General features: G+C 43.0%; 1 protein-coding gene across 1 annotated transcript in view; it reads left to right on the top strand.

The window, feature by feature from the left end:
• LOC104161868 (RNA binding protein fox-1 homolog 2-like) overlaps window positions 1-17444 on the top strand; it is a 41829-nt gene extending 24385 nt beyond the window's left edge. The window contains exons 4-5 of the mRNA XM_009700445.1: window positions 3264-3410; window positions 17069-17444. Of these exons, the coding sequence (XP_009698747.1) occupies window positions 3264-3410; window positions 17069-17170 (249 nt within the window). The 3' untranslated portion in view covers window positions 17171-17444. The remainder of the gene's footprint in view (window positions 1-3263; window positions 3411-17068) is intronic.
• Window positions 17445-20498: the final 3054 nt, after the last annotated feature.

Raw genomic sequence — 20498 nt, 5'->3', positions numbered from 1 at the left:
AGAAGGAAGGAGCTGAAACTCGACATGGGGAAGGAGTCTGGCTGGGGACTGGGCACTCAGTGAAATGCAGGCTTTTATCATCTGGCTTGGTCAGGGTAGTGCTGTTACCAGTCTGCATTATGTGCTGCCTGAGAACAGGCTTCAGGCCCTTCCTTTCATCTCCTTCCTAATGAATTAAGACAAGGAATAACTATAAAAGGAGGGCGGAAAAAAAGGCAAGATCTGAGGAGACTATTTCTTTCATTTATGTTGTGGCTGAATGTGTGGCAGTAGACAAATGTATTGAGCTAATGTTATAGTGGCTGAAAGTTCAAATCTTACCTTAGGGCCATGGATGATAGAAATGAGGGAGCTACAGCATGCAGAGAGAGAAGGTATTTAATGCTGAAACAACTACTGCTGAAAAATCTGAATATGTGAAAGCCTGAAAAGCGTTTGGGGACTCTTAGTGTAGTCTAAAAGGTAAGAGTGGACTGAGATCCCATGTTCGCTCTATTGTTTCTCCTCTTTGAAGCCTTTGTCTTCCTGTACACATGTCACGTGCTGCAGAATGACTCCTGTGTGGCAGCAGCACTCTGCCATATGCAGGAACAGCTGTGAGTGTTTTTGAGCCGGCCGCTGTACATGATACATTGCACCCTTGGTAAGAAAGGAGTTCTGCCCTCTGTCTGCGAACAAATGGATGGGAGAGGACTGCAAACAACCTCCCAATTTCCTTTCTTGTGGAAGTGGCAGATCCAGTTCTGTGCCACCTATAGCTGAAGTTAAAGTCTAAACCATTTTTGTCGTCACCGTTCAGAGTCTCTGTCTTTTCTCATTTACACCGCAGAAGATGCGCTAGTGTATTTATTTGAGGATGCATCTGTGTGCATGGATGTTTCCCCACTTCCATGCAAAGCCATAGAAAACACGGGATTTGGCAAATTGCACTAACAGGGCTCCAAAATGGATTGTAGAGTTTTAGCAGGAGCGTTGATTTTGGGGAGTTATTTTGGAGCACTTACTTGCAGGTGTTGGGTACAGTGGTGATGGATAGGCTACTCTTGTGTTTTGTCCTTCTTGGACAGATTTGCCCTGAGGAGCAAAGGACTGTGATGGAGTCATAAAAATAAAACCACCAAATAGCATGGTGTGATTTAATCGCAAGCCAGCTGCATTGATTCTTCCCCTAGGGTGCACTCTGTGTGTGTTTGGAGATGGATTTTGTCATAGGGGTGAGGATAGGAGAAGAGAGGGGAACTTGGAGAGGGGGAGGCAGCTATTTAGATACTATCAAATGGAAGTTTCTGAGGTTGTTATCGAAAATTTGATGTTTGGGGGACGGATGAGTCTTAGCCAAATAAAAATGCTTCATCCTGCTAGGCTTCTCCGAGACTTGCATGGCTCTGGGAAGTAGAGATACTCACAGGGCGGTATCTTCATTCTTCCTATCACAGCTTAATTTATATTAACCAGATGAAACGTGTTTTATGCTGCCTGCACAGCCCTACTGAAATAAAATGGAAAGCTGCCACTGCTTTGCTCAGCACGACAAGACCCCAGTGCTTAGTGTTCGCTTGCTCTTGTCAGTGCTTTATAACCAATATGCAAGTTCAAGGTCATGTCTGTAAGAGACATTTCTGGCCAGAAGAAGCTCTCTTAATGTTGCCAGTTCAGTTTATCTGTGGAGAGATGTTTCTGTCCAAATATTCATGAAGTGTTGTATATTGAGTGATGTGCAGAGCAGTCTAGCAAAGTCCTGTCAGTACTTGGAGGGTCGGTGTGGGCAACTCCCTTGAGATTTCTTTCCTCTCTGTTACTCAAATTGTTACTCAATTTGTTACTCAAATTGTGTATTTAAAACAGGGGGTTAAAAAAAAAAAAAAGGCCCCAAAAGAGCAAAAAACCCCAGCCAACCTGCTCTTAAATCTTTATTTTTAAGGCCTACCTGTGTTCTTGAAGGTGCCTAAAAAAGGCTGACTAGCAATTACACGGTCCTTACCTTCTCATAGAACTTCTTTTCACTTGATGGGTTAAGGAGGAAGTCAGGTTGGCAGCTAAAGAAATGAAATGACACTTAAGTGCATCATGTGGGTGGTCAAAGCATGACTCTTAGGAGGCTGAGGCAAGCAGCAGGGGATAAAGTGTGTGGGTGGGTGCTCTTTGAATACCTTGGCCTGTCAATGCATGCTCTGGAAAGGGACAGAGCAATAAAACCAACCAAATTGTAGTCTACTTTGTTCTGTAGCTCTGAGGTTTTGAGGTCATTTTTCTGACTAAAGTGCGAAAACCATCGTTTTCTCATCAAGCCGTTTTGCAAAGGGACCTTGCCTTTATATTTAGTGCTCTGCTCAAATCTACCACTTCTTAGTCCCAGCCCAACACAAGGGGCTGAGGTTCTCTTCCTTTCTTCTCCCCTGCCAGTCATCTCGAGGGGGGCATTAGATCTCTCCTCTGGCACACCGGTCTCCTTTATTCCTCTGCCGCCTTGCTGTGCTTTTTTCTGTGCATAAGTGCCCCTGGCCTACTCTTTGACCTGACTTTGCTGTACTGGTCAGTGCTTGGGAATGCTGGAACAAATTCCCTTGTTTTAGCTGTGGAATTGGTAGCAGAATGTAACACTTCCGAGTTTTTATAAATCCTGCAGTGGTAATGAGTGTTTCCTGTCCCTGGGCTGACTTCTAAATGTACAAGAAAAGTTAATCAAAGACATCCGTAAGCTGTTCATATATGGATTTTACCATTTAATTATAGATCTTCTTTTGGGGTAATGTTTCTCTGAAGGGAGCCTGACGGAGCAGATGCCGTTTTGCCTGGGGATGCAATTCTGGTATTGGCCCAGTGAAAAGCTGCCACTTCAGCTGTGGGATTTTGATGATTGCATGAACATCCTGCCACATGAGATTAGAGTGGCGGTACTACCTCCCAGCTTCAGGATATGAAAGATCCGCCTCTTCATTAGAGCTTTCATATGGTGGCAGCTGAAGTGAGGAAGAACAGGAGAAAAGAGAAGCATTTTAAGAAAACCAAAAGCAAATCATCTAAGCTAAAAGGTGATACGAGGGGAGGGAGGCTGAGATCTCATTACTGTTTACTCATGGAAAGGGAGAAGAACAACAGCAGAACAATTGTTAAGCATTATTGACTTTATCGAAATAATTGTCAAGTGCTAGATACTGCAATTGCAAGTGTAGTGCTAATACCTAAGAAGAGATAGACAAAGCACGTGAAAGGAGTTTGTGTGATTTCTATTCATGCACACGCTTTTGTCTTTCTGATTTCAGCAGACAGAAGGAGGGGCACAGACAGATGGACAGCAATCACAGACACAGAGCAGTGAGAATACCGAGAGCAAATCCACTCCAAAACGACTTCATGTGTCTAACATTCCCTTCCGCTTTCGAGATCCTGACCTTCGGCAGATGTTTGGGGTAAGTTACCGGTACCTTTTAAGGCATGGCAGATTCCCCTTCCCCACAGGTGGGACATGTGGTGCTGGTGTATCCGTGTGGATGAAAAGCTCTTCCCCCTCAATTTAGTCGGCACACCACAAAATGTTTGCAGGACTAGGACAATTGATAGTGTTTACCTCAGCTGGTACGTACACATGAAAACTATAACTCTGTTGTTCATACTGAAAAGTTCAGTGAAACCTAACAATTGGTTTGGAAAAAAAACTGAAGTGAAACTTCACCTTATTTCCTAGTAAAGACTAGGATTAAACACTGACTTAATATATCCCTTGCAAAGCACTGTTTTTCAGTTGCTTAGAAACTTGTTGAAATATTTATGTCTTTCCTCATGATCCACTTCTGTGATGAAAAACTGCTGCAAGGAATTGGCCAACTAGCAACTGCATGTGGAAAAGCTAGTGCAAGTCAGATGGTATTTTACATTGTGTATGATATACATTCTGTTTCTTTTGACTGAATAGTTTGTCTTCCCTAATCTTTGTATGCTATTCATCACTCTCGATTTATAAGCTCTTTGAGGAAGAGTTTGTTCACATGAGTATAGGTGGTGACTCATTCCATGTGAACGCAGAGATAAATGAGCAAGATGCTTCATGACCTAACCTTCAAGTGAAGTTATCTATATATCATCATTGTCAGGAATATATGACTTGTTGATATGATGGTAGCATCCTTGGTTGATGGCATGTTTTAAAGTCTTCAGAAATATTTCTTATTGTTTATGAAGTTAACAGTTGCTGCCTGTTTAAGATGCAGTGCAGAGGACTCAGGTCAGGAAAGACCAAAGCTAAGGTTCCTCTTGCCCGTTTAGGCTTTGAGTGTATACCTTGGTCCTGACTGTATAGCCAGGTGCTCTTTCAAATTCTGCAATATTCGTGTTTCAATTGTTTCATCTCTTGAGCCATCTGTGTGGGTGTGTATGCATGCACGCACACACACACACACATGGGGAGTAGTGTTGTAAATGTGTCAAATTCATGGACTTCAAGCTTAGAGTGCTATGAATGAGAAAAGAATTTGGCTTATTTCTTCATAGCTTGGACGGTACAAAGTGAACAAAATGTGCAGAAATGATAAAAATTTCACTGATGATCTTCAACAAGAGTCCCAACTGCTCTGTAGGGATCTTTGCTCCTTCTTGAAGCTTTTTGTGTCTGTAAGAAGCTGTTTTGTAGATGAAACCAAATGGAGAGGAGTGGTGAAAATGCAGGAGGGCAAGGCTGGAGAAATGGGCTGGCAGGAGTCTTAAGATACTCAACAAGAGTGAGTTCTAAGCCTTCTATTTGGGAGGGAATAACCCCTGCAGCAGTACAGGCTAGGGACCGGTTGTCTGGGAAGGTGGGCCTGCAGTGTAAGATTTGGGTGTCCTGATGGACAATATCATGGACATATGATGGATGTATCATTGACAATCAAACATAAGCATCAGTGTGCCCTTGCAGCAAAGGTGACCGGCTGCACCCTGGGCTGGGTTAGGAAGTAGCCAGCAGGTCTGGGAAAGCGATCTTTGCCCTGTCTTCAGCAGTTGTTGGACTGTATCTGGAGTACTGGGTCCAGTTTGGGCTCCCCAGTGCAAGAAGTGCACTTCATCTAAGTGAAATACTGGAGCAAGCCCAGTGAGCACCACTAAGATGATCAGGGGGCTGGAGAACATGGCATGTGAACAAAGTGTGAGAACTGGGCCTGTTCAGCTTTGAGAAGAGAAGGCAGACGTGGGATATTTTTGTTGTGTGCAATTACCTGATCAGAGGATATAGAAAAGATGTACCCAGATTCTTTTTGGTTGTGTGTAATGATGAGATGAGAGACAACAAGCACAAGTTGAAACATGGGAAATTTCAATTAGATATCAGGGGAAATTTTTTTTTTTTAAGTGTGGGGGTAGTTAAACAGTGGAACATGTTGCCCAGAGAGGTTGTGGAACCTCCATCCTTGAAGGTATTTGACTTGACTGGGCACATCCTTGCCAACCAGATCTCATTTAGACCTGCTTTGAGCAGGGCTTGCACTAAATGACCTCTGGAGATAGGTCCCAGCCAAAATTATGATTCTGTGGCTCTGTTGCAAGAGGCCTGGGTTTGCTTCCGTGTTGTTCATACATTAAATTGTCACACTCTCTTGACATCTGTGGGAATATTTTCAGGGTAAAACTCATCTCCTGGCAATCTGCGGTTGCTGAATCTTCTCAGTCGCCTGTTCTGCTTTTGTGTTTTTTAGCTTGCTTTTTGCTGTTGCAGGGCTGTGCGGTAGGCAGTTCCGTCCGGTTTGGATAAAGCGGTTGCTGAAATCACAGCCAGTTCTTGGACCACCTGCTACAATCTGTATTTAGCACGTCCTGCTTTGTGCTATTGCTGCTCTTCTCTCCTGAGAGCTGCATCACTTACATAAATTGTTCCACGTTGTTGCTGTCCCTTCCCTTGGGACTGGTGCTTGGCTTGACAACTGGCCTCTTTCATGCTCATTCACCTTGATGCTGTTCCTCCCTGTGCTCCTGGTACGGGGGACATGGATGAGATGGAAATGACAAGAACATCCCTGTCCTGGTGACTCTTACCTCTGCTTTACAGATTGGGAGACCCAGGCAATTTGAATGTTCTGCTGTCCTGAGAAGTGACTTGTAGAAAATGAAGGCTAACTGCTTGCATTAAAGTTTCCTGTCCTTTTTTGGACCAATATGGTGTCACATGTTGTACATAGAAGGGGTGGGGAAATACGCTATATGAGTTGGTTTCTGGTGTTGCTCAAGTTATTTGTTGTTTGTTTGTTTGTTTCTCTAAACATCATCTCAAGTTCCAGCACAGTGATGTGATTTTTAACTGGGGTAGATAGTACATTTCCCTGTAAAACCTTTTGCTAGTTCCCCTGGCGTTGTGTTTGCTGAGAGGCATGCCTACCAGAAGTGCATTCATCTCTTGGGGCACAAAACCCCCATGTGCCATTTTCCTGTAACAGAGAACTTTGCTACTTTGCCAAGGAAATAATCAATGGTTCTTGCACATCTCCCTTTTTCTCTCACTGCTGCTTCTCTCAGCATGCTCACAGCCTCTAGCAGGAGAACGTTTCTCTGAATCCTCCTCGCTCCTATTTCTTTTTCAGGATCAGGATGCTTTCCCTTGGGTGACTCACTGAAACCTAGCCTTTCTCCTACAAGGGACTCGAGATTGTCTGAGTCTTCAGCTGTGGCTAGCCTGTAACCCCCACCTTTTCCCTCTTGCTTCTGTGTGTCAGGTCGCATCTCCTCAACGTCATAGCTGAGAGACTCAAAATCCTTGCCTGGAGTGATTTTTCCCAAGCTACTGTACAAGGAGAGGAATTGAGTAGACAGCAAAGCCGTGGAGGAAGAAATAAATGTGGTGGGAGGGAGGAAGCAAAGAAGTCCCCTGAGGATGGAACAGCATGAGAGAGGTCAGCTCAGTCCTGGGGCACAGAACATTAGCTGATGCTTTCGTCCAGACTTGAGTAGAGGTGGACTCCAGACGTGCTGTCCTATGTGTGATTAAATTGATATTACGTAACGCTTTCTAAACCTTCGCCATTTGTGAGCACTGCAGACATAAGCATTTCCTGACAAATTCAAGTTACTTGGGTTTCAAACCATCTCTCACGTATTATGTGTTTCTGTGAGGTCCCAGAGAGATCCTCAGGAATGGAACAAACATTTCCTTATGTATATGCTTCTTATAGGGAGGCAAATAAAATAGGCTGCTTAAAACAGGTAATATTTACTTGACATTTCATGATGCCAATAAAAAGACTTTCAGAAAGCTTCTAGAAGGAATAGGTCATTTTTTAATGCACACAGTTCTGCATCCACTGTGGAATAAATCAATAGTTGACCTTGTTCCAGCAGATAAAAAAGAGTTAATAGCTGACCTGAAATCCCACGGTTGCCTAGGTACCAGTGATTGTTATTTGTCTGTATTTGCTTTGTGCAAACAGAATATGGCATCAGGCAGTAATGTAAGGAGCTTTAGAAGAGTCTGTTTCTTCGAGTTTAAACAATTGGCAGGATAACTGCCCAGGAAGGTATCTTTAAAAGGAGAGTGTTAATGGAAGCTATAAAGTATTCAACAAAATCATACTGATGGCCAAAAAGGCATGATTCCACAGTCACTGAAACTGTGTTAATAAAACACAAAGCGTTCTGCGCGTTAGGCAGGGAGGATGGAGAGGAGGAGGAAGTAAATGGCAGCGAATATAATTGCAAACTTAAAGAAGCAGGTGAGAAAGTAAATGTGGTAATCATGGAGATACAGGTGATGTAGGTTCAGAGGAGAAGGCATCAATTTTTTACGTGCAAAGAGAAGAGATCTAGGTGTAGGTACAATATAAAATTAGGAAATAGTTGTATGTTTTTTGAGGGGAAAAAACCCACAAATAACAATGAAACAAACAAACAAAAACCAAACAGAAAAAACAACAACCCCCACCAACTTACTGTGTTTATGATTTAAGAGGAGGTATTTGTACCTTATCTGGTTTTGGATGTAACTTACAACAAAGAAGGATGAGACAGTGCTCGCTAATATTTAAAAAAGGGCAGATCTAGATAAGGTATGTCCAAAGATAATAGCCAAAGCAAGAAGCTCTTTTGTTCATTAATGTTAATTTTTAGCCAGTTCTTGTAAGCTAGAGGAGTTGCAGAAGGCTGGAACACTGCCCACCAGGATTCACTATTAAAAAAATTAAAAGGGATGACCCAAAGAACTACAAATGATATGTTGTTTATCCATATATTGTTCCAAGATAAAAATAATTTGGAAAGTTTTTTAAAAAAATTAGAATCTAAAGAAATGGTTTAATATTTATTCAGTATGACTTAGTATAAGATAATACACATCTTTGCAGACAAATACTGTCTTGTCTGTTTTGACAAGATTCTACAAAGCCATACTGATTGACTTGAACATTGCTTAACCAATTGAATTCGTCCAAGTGACCAATGTTGATTTTTGAGAAAAAGAATACATGATCTCAAATAAACACAACACACATTAGAGGGATGAAAAATGTCTTTAACGATAGTTAATAAGAAGTAGCAGTTATTGAGGAGACATCAGTGATCAAGACCGTTTCTAGGGTCCGTTTTCCCAGGGATCTATTTCAGTCGCAGTCATGTTCAGTATCTCTATCAATCCATGGAGACAGTGCTGTTAAAACCTTGCCAGTAAGGTTTGTAGTTAAACTATTTGAGGAGGAGGAAAGAGAAAGATAAGATTACTGTGAGAGAATGACTTGAAATGCTTGGTTAACTGATGATAAATCCGAAAAAACATGTTTGATGCAGCTCGGTGCAGAGTACTGAGTATGTGGGAACCAGGCTGTGCTTGTGTGGGATGAAGAGCTTGGTTTGGAAAAGGCTGATTTGGGAGAGTACTAGTGATCGCTGAAGATAGTTACTTCAACAGTGCAAAGAGGGGTATCACGTTGAAGGAGGGATGTGATCTTGCTCGTGTTCAAAGTTGAAAAGACTGTGACTGCATAATTTAGTTCAGTTCTGAGATCAGTTTAGGACCAAAAAGAATTAATCTAGGGCCTGGAAGATGTGTGACTTTTTAACTATGTAAGCTGTTGGGTCCATGGTTTCCTCAGCTCATTAAAGAGAGATTGGGAGATGAAAAGTCTGTTCTGTACAGGTGCTTATGCATGGATGATACCTACTAATAGGGAGTTTAGGTCTTGTTTACAGTCATAATAAGATTTTTCCAGTTGGAAGCTGAGATTTAACGCAATTAACCTTGAAATAAGAGAAAAATTCTTCGTCATTTAGGCTAATTTAAACGATGGAACAACTTACCAGGGAGTAGCAGAGTTGCCATCAGTGTTAAAAACAAGCCAGCAACCCTTTTAAAAATCTTACTGTCAGGTTTCTGAGGGACATTCTTTGGCTAGTGTGTGTAAGGACTCTGACGTGATGGTAGTAGTCTTCTCCTTAACTGCTGGTAGGCTGTCCCCTTCCATTCTGGACTATATATGTGGAAGAAAAACTCATGTTTCCCTCAACATGTTTCCAGTCCTTTCAGCTTTGTGCTGTGATAGTATCTGTGCTTGTACCTCGTGGCTGATAGCTTCAGTCCTTTCCTCCTAGGCTTCAAGAAGCAGTTTTCTTCCCAGTATAAAATTGACTGGGATACTGTGGTCAGTTCTGGACTTCAGAGTCTCCTGGGGAAGATGGAAGCTGGGTTGGACTGCCTGCAAGAGGAAAATCCATCTATTCTCGAGCTGAATCATGAATTGCTGCCACAAAAAGAAGCAAAGTGGATCGTTTTGGTAGTTCGTACGGGTGTTTGTGCACTAAATCCTTATTTGTTGTGAGAGGAACAGTACGAGGAGTCAGAATTGATGTTTCTTAGAATGTACCGTGGTGAAATGCTCTTTGCTCAAGAATCTTCAACTACTTTTAAAAAAAGGAGATAGCGTAGGATAAAAATAAGGACTATGTTGATGATGATTGCAGATGAAGGTGGGATAGCACAGTACAGGGTGTGAATTCTCTCAGGCTCTAGCTTCAGATGGAGACATTGCCTTTTTTAAAACATGCTCAGTCCACAGCTACTACTTGTAGACCGTTAACTGCTTCTGGTGGGGAACATCATCAACCCAGTTGATAAGGGGTTTTGTGCGTTATCAGCTACAACAGTAATAATGCTTAGCTGTTTTATATAAAAGGTGACCATTCTGTCACATGTAATAACTTTCAGATAATGTGAAGTTACTAATATTCATTTATTAAAGGTGACAGAATGGTAGCTACTTTTTTTTAAACATTAGATTTTAAGGCAGTTAATGTTGTTATCCTTTTCCTTCTCTAAGCATAATACATATCTCTACTGTGAGATTCTTTATGGTGTATGTTTGTTGTAGACCACTGCTCTGTATGACCCAAGTGACACAGCTCTGGGAGCTCAGATATTTTTGGAAGCTCTTGTAGCCTTCAGATCTCGGTCTCTGGAGAAACATTTTGGTACTTTGCAGTTCCTAAAATATCTCGGTGGATATAATTTCTCATCCAACTTCATTCTGGTGTCAAGAGTGCAAAACACCTCCATGAGCCTAGAGTTTTGAGGCTAAGGCAATAACAAGCTAGACTACAGCTCCTTCTCACCAAGAATTTGGTAGAATTTGAGGTGTGTATTTGCCAGTAAATAACTTTAAATACACAAGTAATTCATGACACACAAGTATTGGCAATGGCAGAAAACTACTCATTAGGCGTTAAGGTAAGTAGGTAAATAATACAATAGACCAAGAAGCTCTTACCTGCAGGTGCTGATGCAGTGAGGCCTGCAGTACAGCAGTAGGAAAGTTGCTAAACGAGACTGCTTTCTAAGTGGATTTGATATCTGAAGAAGGAAATCCTGTCTTCCGGATATCAAGATGTGTGTTAGTGTTTTCATCTCCAAATAGTACTGGCCAGCGATCACATGTAACCAGTCCTACATGCCAATATTGGAGAACAAACATTCTGACACAAGGTGGCCTCTCTGTGACAATTCTTATTTCCAAGCTCTTCCTGTGATGAGAGCGAGCTCCAGCCTGATATCTGAAGAAGGAAATCCTGTCTTCCGGATATCAAGATGTGTGTTAGTGTTTTCATCTCCAAATAGTACTGGCCAGCGATCACATGTAACCAGTCCTACATGCCAATATTGGAGAACAAACATTCTGACACAAGGTGGCCTCTCTGTGACAATTCTTATTTCCAAGCTCTTCCTGTGATGAGAGCGAGCTCCAGCCCTGTCACAGGGCAGGACTTTGTTCCTGCTGTCTGCTGATGTTAGGTAGAGTTAGAAGAGGCACTGCCGGTTATCCTGATGTGTTTCACCAGTATGATTTCTGGAGTTGCCTTTTGCAAGTGACTTGTGCACTCAGTGCTGCTTGAGCATCCTGCTTTGTCTGCACGGCTGTGCTGGGGCCCATGGTACTCCTGTGCAGGGATGCTTCTGCCGCTGCAACTGTCGGCAGCCGCTGTGCTGTATTGTCTTGCTCTGCGAAAACGGTGTGCTGACGACACAGGATGTCGAAACTTCTGTAGTGACCTTCTGGTGGAAGGCAGCAATGGCTGGATCACACTTTTATCTTTGTTTAGGTTTTCATATGAGTTACTGGAAAAGTCTGCGGTTAGAGTGGTCTGAAGATCGTTTGGGAAACTGTACTGTACTGTAGCTGGATTCACTTGCATAAAACGCCTGGGTTAAATTAGATGGAGTTGGCTTTTATAACCCAGTTTTATATGGATTCAGTCTACATGTGTGAGGCCTCTCAAATTGAGCTTTGAATGTATGCTGGTTTTGTGGGCATGGGTCCAAGTACCTTTTCCGTGGCAGCATTACCAGGTTACAGGGCAGTCACACCTCTGGGGAAGGCACAAGGCAGGAACAAGGAGCTGGCAGCGTATACCTGGAAGCTGGCCTGGTGTTAAGAACTCTAGAACGGTGTGCTGTGATACTGTTCACCCCCATCTCACTGTTTTGTGTGAAAATCTTTTATTTGTGAGTCAGAGGATAACAAATGACTGAGAAACTATGTTCCTCATCACTTTGCTGGGATGGCTGCAATCTGTAAATCCTGTTAGGAATCTGTACTCTTTGTGTGGCTTCCTTTTAAAGTCTGGTTTCTTAGAAAACATGTGTTTTGTTGGGCAACAGGTCAGTCCTAATAAGGGCTTGTTGCTGCTTGTTTACTGTCTGTTCAGTTGGTAAACTACGGCAGTGCTTTGGTTTATAAATCCTTGATGCTTCCATCTTCTTGTCAGCAAAGCACACTGGTGTCGCTTGGCTGAACAGGGCTGGCTGTAGCAGGGCTGACCCCACTATTTTGAAGAGATGTAACTCAATTTTAGGTGAGGAAGCTCAAGTGCTGATAGCAGTGTAGCTCTGGCAGACCCCATGCTACCATGACTAAGACTTAATACATGCTACGATGACGCCTGCTGTTCTTGCCTGAAAGGATATCCTATGGAGCTGGGAGCTAGGGTGAGGATTCTCTCTGCAGCATGGACCTATCCTGCATATGAAATGCTCTTGCTCATGCATCTCAAGCCTGAGGACCTGAAATAGTGTCCTGCATAGAAGATTGGGTTCCTGGCTGTTTAGAATTTTTACCATCTTTGAGAATGGACTGTTTGGCATGTTCGAGGTTTAGCTAGTTTTGCTGCACTTGTCTCTAAGTGAATTTTGTAGGGCCAGCACAGAACTGCTTGGCCATACAGAGTTCTCTTGTAGGGATGTGAGGTTGTTGAGTGGTGGCTTACAGTCCCTTTTTTGTTCCGTGATTTCTAGAGAATTCGCATTGTACTGCCTGTTGTTTGCATCTTTAGGGTTAAGTTATTTGTCTGGCATGTTTTGGAGCTGATTTTGAAAGCTCTAGACAGGGAGAGGAGGCAGGGCCAGCTGGAACAGAGCATACAGGAGGGGCCCTACCAAACTGTCAGTGCCTTGGAAGGCAAAAGCTCTCTCGTGCCAGATCTCTCAGATTTATTGTATATAACGTAGTTATGGCCTCTGCTGGAAAAATCTGCTGCCTTCATGTCGTCTGGGTGGAAAGAAACACACAGCATGCATATACCTTTCTTTGCACAATGCCCTTGCATCTATGATAAGGTACATCATGTTCAAGCAAGAAAATTGGGTTCTAGTCATAACTGATGTCTGTTAATATCTTTATGCCTCTTAAAACTGTTATTTCCAACAGTCTCTGCTACCACTGTAGAGGAGATGATTCTCATTTTCTTGCTTTACAGAAAAACAACTACAGGCTGGTGCAAGGTCACTCCAGGGCATAGAGGACTAAGAACAGGATGCTAGAGCTCCTATGCCACAGCATGTCTGGAAGTGTGTGTGTGTGTATCTATCCATCATATGGCTTCTTGGACAACCTGACATGTGATGGAAGCTGCTGGCTTCTTGGTCACACAGTAAGCCTTTTAAGTCATGATGGGGAGCATTTGAGATGTGTAGTCCTGCAATGCCTTCTTCAGAGACTGTGAACCCTGCTGAGGATTCTTTTTTCCCCTGCTGTGCAGGGTTGTAAGTGGACGTTCTTGGTAATCATTGAGTGAACGAATCAGGTCTGTGAGAACAGCGATTCATGTCTTCAAGGTTAGAGATGAGAGCGTTAGTCCCCATGGACGACCTAAGCATGGATCTTGTTTTATTTGGCCAGACCCTCTGTCTGCTGGCAAATACAAACATGCCTGTATACATGATTTTAAAAAAATTACTATGGGGGCATTTGGTGTTGACCCTTGTATTTAGATGGCCTAGCATTTTCTATACAAAAATTGTGACCTTTCGCTAAGGAGCTCTTAAAACTTCCATTGTTTGCAGTAGGCTGTTGACATTTGGTAGGGGAAGCACCATCAGAGAACAAAGTGCCTTTTTATGTTCCACTAAATTAGATTCAGCTTTGAAGGAGATATAAACTGTTAAAATGAACTAGTTCTTTTTTCCTGCTTTCATTCTTCAGGAATATTCTGGCACGCTCCCAAAAAAAAGTGCCTCCAGTACTGGACCTGCTGTAACCGCTGCAGCAGTGAGGACAAGAGCCGTGGTGTTAGGAGCTGTCGGAGCTGCTGTGGCAGCGACCGCAGCAGAGTCTTGAAGAGCCTAGCTCATGCTGCCGTGCTGCTTTCTCCCAAGGGAATTTCACGGAGCAGGAAACCACTCCCCAGCAAACCTCAGTTCAGCAGTTAGCCCCTGATGTCTCTGTTCCTTCTCTCCCAAGCAGGTCCTTCCCTCCTGCCTCTTCAAACACCCGCAACTCCTAGGTAGAAAAGAGCTTGGGGCGGTTTGCATGGGTGGATGTAGCCCGTTGCAGTAGAGGTCAAGCGTGTATTCGCTGCAACCGTGGGATTTGATGATCTTGATTCTGTCCTCTAGGAAACGGTATGCCTCCATCATCTACGGAGCAGGGAGGCAGCCCTGTCGCCTCTCATGGAGCTAGGTCAGACCGCTTGCGTTCAGCATTACTGCCAGCTATTTGTCAGCCACAAGAAATTAAACACACAAGACAGGATTTCCTGTTGGTGTGGAAACCCTGCGTGGGGAGCTCAGCTGAACGGGGCTGGCAGGCAGCAGTGGCAGTACCACCTGAGGATCCAGACCCAACTGGGTGTGGAGAAAGGGGAAGATGGCATGGCATAATTGTGTACCAGAAGCTGCACGATTTGTTCTCTTTCAAGATGATTGTAATGAGGTAGAAAACAGTGATTTTTTTGGTGGCTTTGAAGGTACCAAAAATAATTTTGGCATTTGGACTTACCGAGAGCCCAGCTGTTTCCAGGTGTGTGGCAAGCGTATGCAGCGGAACTGATCTGGCAGGGACAGATCCTGCTCTTGGGCAGGATGTGCTGCTTTCCACTCCCTTTTGCTTCTCGGAGCCCTAATTGCTCACCTGACCCTTTCAGCCACTTCAGATCAGTAAATCATCAAAAACTTTGTATTTATTCCTTTTGTTGGGCTAGTTTGTCACAGGATTGGTGAACTGTATTAGTTTGTCTACAGGTGAAAATGAAAACTGAGGCCAGCTTTAGGAAGCTGGTGAGACCAGACAAGGGAGCCGGGACATCCCTTCAGCAGCCGCGAGCTGTTAAATTGGTTCAGCCTCTGTTGTGTAATGACACTGAGATAGTCTACCGAGAAAGCAATCATGACTGATTGCTTTCATGGCGGTGCCCAAGCCATATGCAACAAAGACAACAAAAAGCAATCAACGGCTAATCTGCTTTATAGACAAGCCCACACCAAGCGTGGGATAGAAATAGAAAATGCATTTTAGCAGTGATTGGCACAGCAGTGGTCAAAAGAGGATCTAACATGGATCAAACCTAAGCTGTTGAGATGTTGAGGTTTCAAGGAAGATGCATGTTTACATTAGCATTATTCAGACTTTGTGTAACGTGGTATATTGTGAATTCAATTGTTCCTGGGATGAATAGAAGATCAAGTATTGTCCTTAAACAATAGAACAGTAAAAACAACATCTGTGAATGAACATTTGTAAAAGAATACAACTATCTCCTTTTTAAGAATGGAGAATGGAAACAGACAGAAACCATAGCTAAAATTGTTGGAAGCATTTTGTTTGGTTAAAGACAGTTGTGGAATACTTGTTCAAGGGACTTAATAGCTTTTTATTGCTTTACATATTCGGAGCTTCTCCTCAGCCATCATGGTTCACTGCTGTAAATGTTCCATGTTTGCAAATTCGACCACAAGTCTTCCAAGCAGCGCACCCACCAAAAGAGCATTATACCCGTTTGACTCTGAATGGAAATGTTAATTTAAAAAAATGGCAAATATTACGTTAAGAGCACCATGGCAGAGTGGAGAGTATCCCAGTGCCTGGAGACTCTGTTCATCATCTTTCCTAACTGCGAAATCATCCTTTCTTTTCTTGTTGACCCTTCCTTCATTTGCCACCACTTTTACATCTTCTGCAAGCGATGAGATCAAAACCATGTTGATGGAAACTTTCGTTAAATAATGGGGTAGGAAAAACGCTCAGATACAGAATTTGTCTGAGCACTGTATGCGTCTCTAGAATGAAGAGTGCTCTGTATATATGCTCCTGAAAATGAGATATTAGACCTGTCTTTGTGGAGAACAGACCTCCAGTTTGGAAATAAAACATTGACACTTCTAGAGGACAGAGCATTGTGGGGCTGTGTTGAAGTAGTGATGCTTTTACCTATAGGTTACTGGTTTGAATCTGGCCAGTTCAATAAAAATATTTTAATCTGTTCCAAGGGAAAGAATGTGATCCATATATGGTTCCACAGAGTGTAGTGAATCTCCTTTCTAGCTTGTAGCTCTCGTTTCCCATTTTTACTCTGTGCTAAGTAGGGAGCACTTTGGAACCAGTTGAAGCAGTGCAGAGTGGTGGGGTCCTGCTGTCCTCGGGACCTCCAGGCTGAGGCAGAGGTCAGAATTCTGTCACACGTGATAAACTTGCATAGGTTATCGACAGCCTGCTGTATGTCACAGGTTGAAGTTGAATGATCTTTTTCTGAAAAACAAACTGTTGGGAGTTGGCCATTTTCATGGTTTCTGAATCTGCCATCAATTCTTTTGAAGGCTTGGAGTTATAGAAAGTAAAGGGAGAGGGAGGAAAGGAGATTTAGAGGTTGGAATCCCTGAGTTTGGGAGTCTTACGTGACTATCCCCTCCAGAGAAACAGCATCACTGTTAAGTTTCTCTTTGTGATAGCCACTTCAGGAGGAAGATGAAATGCTGAATTATGTTTGAGCAGTGTTGTTAGATGTCTGAGATGAAATCATATAACAGTGTCTTAGATGAAATAGTAGAATGCGGGAAGAAAGAATTGTTTCGATTAAAAGGGGAAAAAGAAAAGTTGCCTCAAATCACTAAAACTCTTCTGGAGATTATTGTTCTTCCTTTAGACTTTTGTGAGAAAGACCTGGGGTCTGTGACCAAGAGGATCTGCGTGTCCCTAACCTGAGAGAACTGGGTCACGCCACTGGGATTTTATGCCTTTGCCTGTATGCTAGAAATGGAAATATTCTCACCTCCCTTCCTGCACTAAGCCAGCCCCCAAAAGGTAGGAAAAATAGATTGCCAAAAATAATTTTTTTTTTCCCCCTTGTGTCTCTGCAGCAATTCGGCAAAATCCTTGATGTAGAGATAATCTTTAATGAGCGTGGCTCGAAGGTAAGTCCTGTTTCTGTACCTGCTTTTCTTGTTTTGATTGCAGAGTAAAAGGCAGTTCATTGCCTAGAGAATATACTCTGTAGAGGAAGTAGCGTGATGGGGGAAGGGAAAAGCTATTTTGGGGACTATCTCCTGTTCCCTCTGACTCCAGACTCTGAGCATGGTCATTTCTGGGCAGCATGTACAAATGCTCCTAGACGCTCCTGTCTTTATTGTGGGATCAGGTTCCCCAGCCTTTTGATCAAACAGGGAGTCAGTCACTTGAGCCTTCACACCAACCCCTTCCCCTTGCACTAGCAATGGGTGCCCTGCAGGGAAGGCACAATGAGGTAAAACACCTTTGTGTGATGGGAGACTGTAAGAACAAAGCCTAACCCACCCGCCCCCCCATTTTCGTTGCATTAAAAAACTTCTATAGAAAAAACTGTCATGTCTCATATGTGAAAGGATTTGATTTAGTCTATTTTGCAGACTTACTTGGCATTTCTGAGACACCGACCTTTCATGTTTGAGATATTTGATGCTTAATATAAGCATCCTCATTCCACTTGCCCTGCCCCATGTGGACCTCTCCCCACTGAATTTGCATTCACGCACCTATTTTCATCTTACAGATAGATTAAGAGGGAGGTTTTGTTGAGGGTTAATGGTAATTTATTTCTCTGGAGGTGAGATTTCAAATGTTGCTCAGGTCAGCTGCAGAGAGATTCAGTGATCTTTGTCCTAATTGGCAATTGGTTCTCATCATGTAACCAGTATCACCACAATGACAAATTGATGTGATTCTCTCTCTGCCCAGGAGGTTCAGCACTGGAATAGCAGGGAGTTTTGCAGGTCAGGAGCGAGGTGCATTGCCAAAGCTCTATGGGGGAAGCTTGCACAGTGCATGTCTATACTCTGCTTGACTTAATCAATGCTAAGATTCCCATTTTCAATTAAAACAAAATTTCCCTCCTCCCTCCACACACGTGTGTGCACATGTGTGCATGCACACAAGAGATTTTGAAGTTGCAATTCAGCTAAGCAGTTTCGGTTTAGAGTCTGTGCCTTTCACTTGGATTTGAGGTTCACAGTCTTAGGTGGCCTCTTTGCTTCAACATATATTCCGGGGTATGTTCATGTTCAGAGCCCTCTGCAAATTTCCACCCGTGTTGCCCAAGATGCATTCTGAAATTCTTCAGTCTCTGTGTTAGCTGGAAACCAGAAAGCGGTTGATCTGTATACAAAAGAAATGAGTGTTAGCCTTTTCCCCATCCTTTGTTTGTGCTTAATGCCATGTTTTTGTTGTTTTGTGGTTTGTTTTTTTTTTTTTAATAAGACAGTCTGAACAAGTAAATGCCTATTTGGCTTAGAAAGTTTTACTCCCCTGTGTAGATAAAAATCTATACCCTTTACCAAAACAATCAGCTATACTGACTATGTAAATATTTATTTGGCTCTGCTGTTCTTCTGATATTTATAGGCCAGAGCTATCTGTGAATTAGTCTCAAGTTTAGTCATTTCTATTTGGCTTTGGGAATAGCCTCTGGCCTCTATCAAATCCCAACTTGTTTGGATGTAATTGCAAAAGAAAGAACAAAAATAACTGGCCTGGCAAAGTGGCGAGCTCTATCCTTCATCCCCCACTGCCTGTGTGTTCCAGAACAGTGTCTTCCTCCCCAGACATGAACTTCACTCTCTCCCATCCGTACAGCCCTGTATTAAATGCCGACAGCTGCCCTTTCCCTTCTAGGCAACACTAACATTGGAGGCTTTCTGTGAAGATTTGATTTACGACTATGAAAGTACCTTCTTTTGCAGTTGTTAAAGCCCAAGGCTTCTGGTTTTCAGTTAAAACAAAAATTATTGCTGAAGAGTTCTTTGAATTTTATCCTGAACCCTTAATAAGTATATGAAAAAGCAATCCACAGAGATGTTCTTCCAGTCCTTGACCATGCAGTTTTCTACTGCTTTTTGGTCATCTTACAGCAAAAAGCAGTTGCAAAACTGATAGCCTGTATGAGGGACGGGGCAGAATCTGAACAGAATGAGAAAACGCCCAGAGAGTAATTCTGTGGTATCTTTGCATCCTTCTCTACCCAAAATAATACCTGTTTTAAAAAGAATGCAAGATTATTCCTGCTTAGCATGAAAATGGGAGGCCCCAGTGTTTGAGTGGGGTGTAGCTGCACGAAGCACCTGGTATTCACATAATAATGGAAAAACAACAGTTTGGTGATCTGATGGTGAAGCAAAGGAAATGGAACTTTCTGGAGGCCACTGACTCACTCTTGGGTTCTTCCTCCACCTTAGGGAAAAAAAAAAAAAATCTGAATGCATTTTCCTGCCCTGTGGTTTCCATTCTAATCTAATGATATGAAACCTCTCTCTCTTCTTCTCCTCCTCCTCTCTCTTGGGAATCCGAAAGCAGAAGCTCCTGCTGCCTGCCTTGTGCTGTGTTCTCAATGCTCCCTTCCCTTCCCCGGGTTCCTCAGGGTTGTAGAGTTCTGTGTATATGTTTTGTAAATATTTAAAAGGTACAGTGGTAAATCCCAAACTGCCCTGGGTTCACCCCCACCCAGTGTACGACGGGGTTGAGCAGCGCTTTGTCCCTGCCGAGCTGCGGCAGGAGATCTCTACTGGGATCACTCCAGTGCTGGTCGGTAGGAGGGACTGGAGGAAACGTGCAGGTTTTGAATCCTTCCTTTTGAATCCACCTGAGATGACCAGGCAGTTTTCTTCGACAGCCTGGAGGGGAACTACATCAAACTGGCTGGATCTTCAGGATCTTGGTGTATTTAGGAAGTTTGATGGCCAAAGAGAGAGCAGCGTGTGTCTGGCACATCCACCTTGCACCTCAGATTCTTGCGTTTGGCTTACAGAAAGTCAACAAATAACATTTCCTAACACAGCAGAGTAGGAGACAGTTAATAATTAGTTTTGCCGATTCTCTGCTCGAAGCAATGTGGATTCTTGTTTCCTAACTTGATTTCTGCCCAGATTCAATCTGTTTAGTACGATTATATTGGCCCTGGTAGACTTCACACTGATATTGCTTTGCTACATATGAGAAACAAGATACAAACTTTAAACATCCCTTGAATTTCATTTTGTTTTATTCTTGTTTAATAGAATGACATCAGTCTTCCCTCGATTAGTTGGGGTTTTTTTCTCTTGCTTCCAGGAAGCTAGCTGTTTGTCTCATTTATCCTGTTTACCATTACATTTCTAGTTCTGACCCGCATAAGTGCCTTTAAATAGCCTTCTGCTCATGGTTGCAGTTTACCATGCACTTCACTGAACCGTGAATAAAACACCTCCAGAGGAAGTCGAGAGAGAGGATTTCTGCTCCTTTTGTTAGTGGAGACGCATCCTCTAGATGCGTATTTTGGCAGTG

Source organism: Cariama cristata, unplaced genomic scaffold, assembly GCF_000690535.1.
Source record: "Cariama cristata isolate BGI_N322 unplaced genomic scaffold, ASM69053v1 scaffold3570, whole genome shotgun sequence".
Lineage (NCBI taxonomy): Eukaryota > Metazoa > Chordata > Aves > Cariamiformes > Cariamidae > Cariama > Cariama cristata.
The sequence above is the reverse complement of the archived record's forward strand: the minus strand, read 5'-3'. Positions and strand labels throughout refer to the sequence as shown.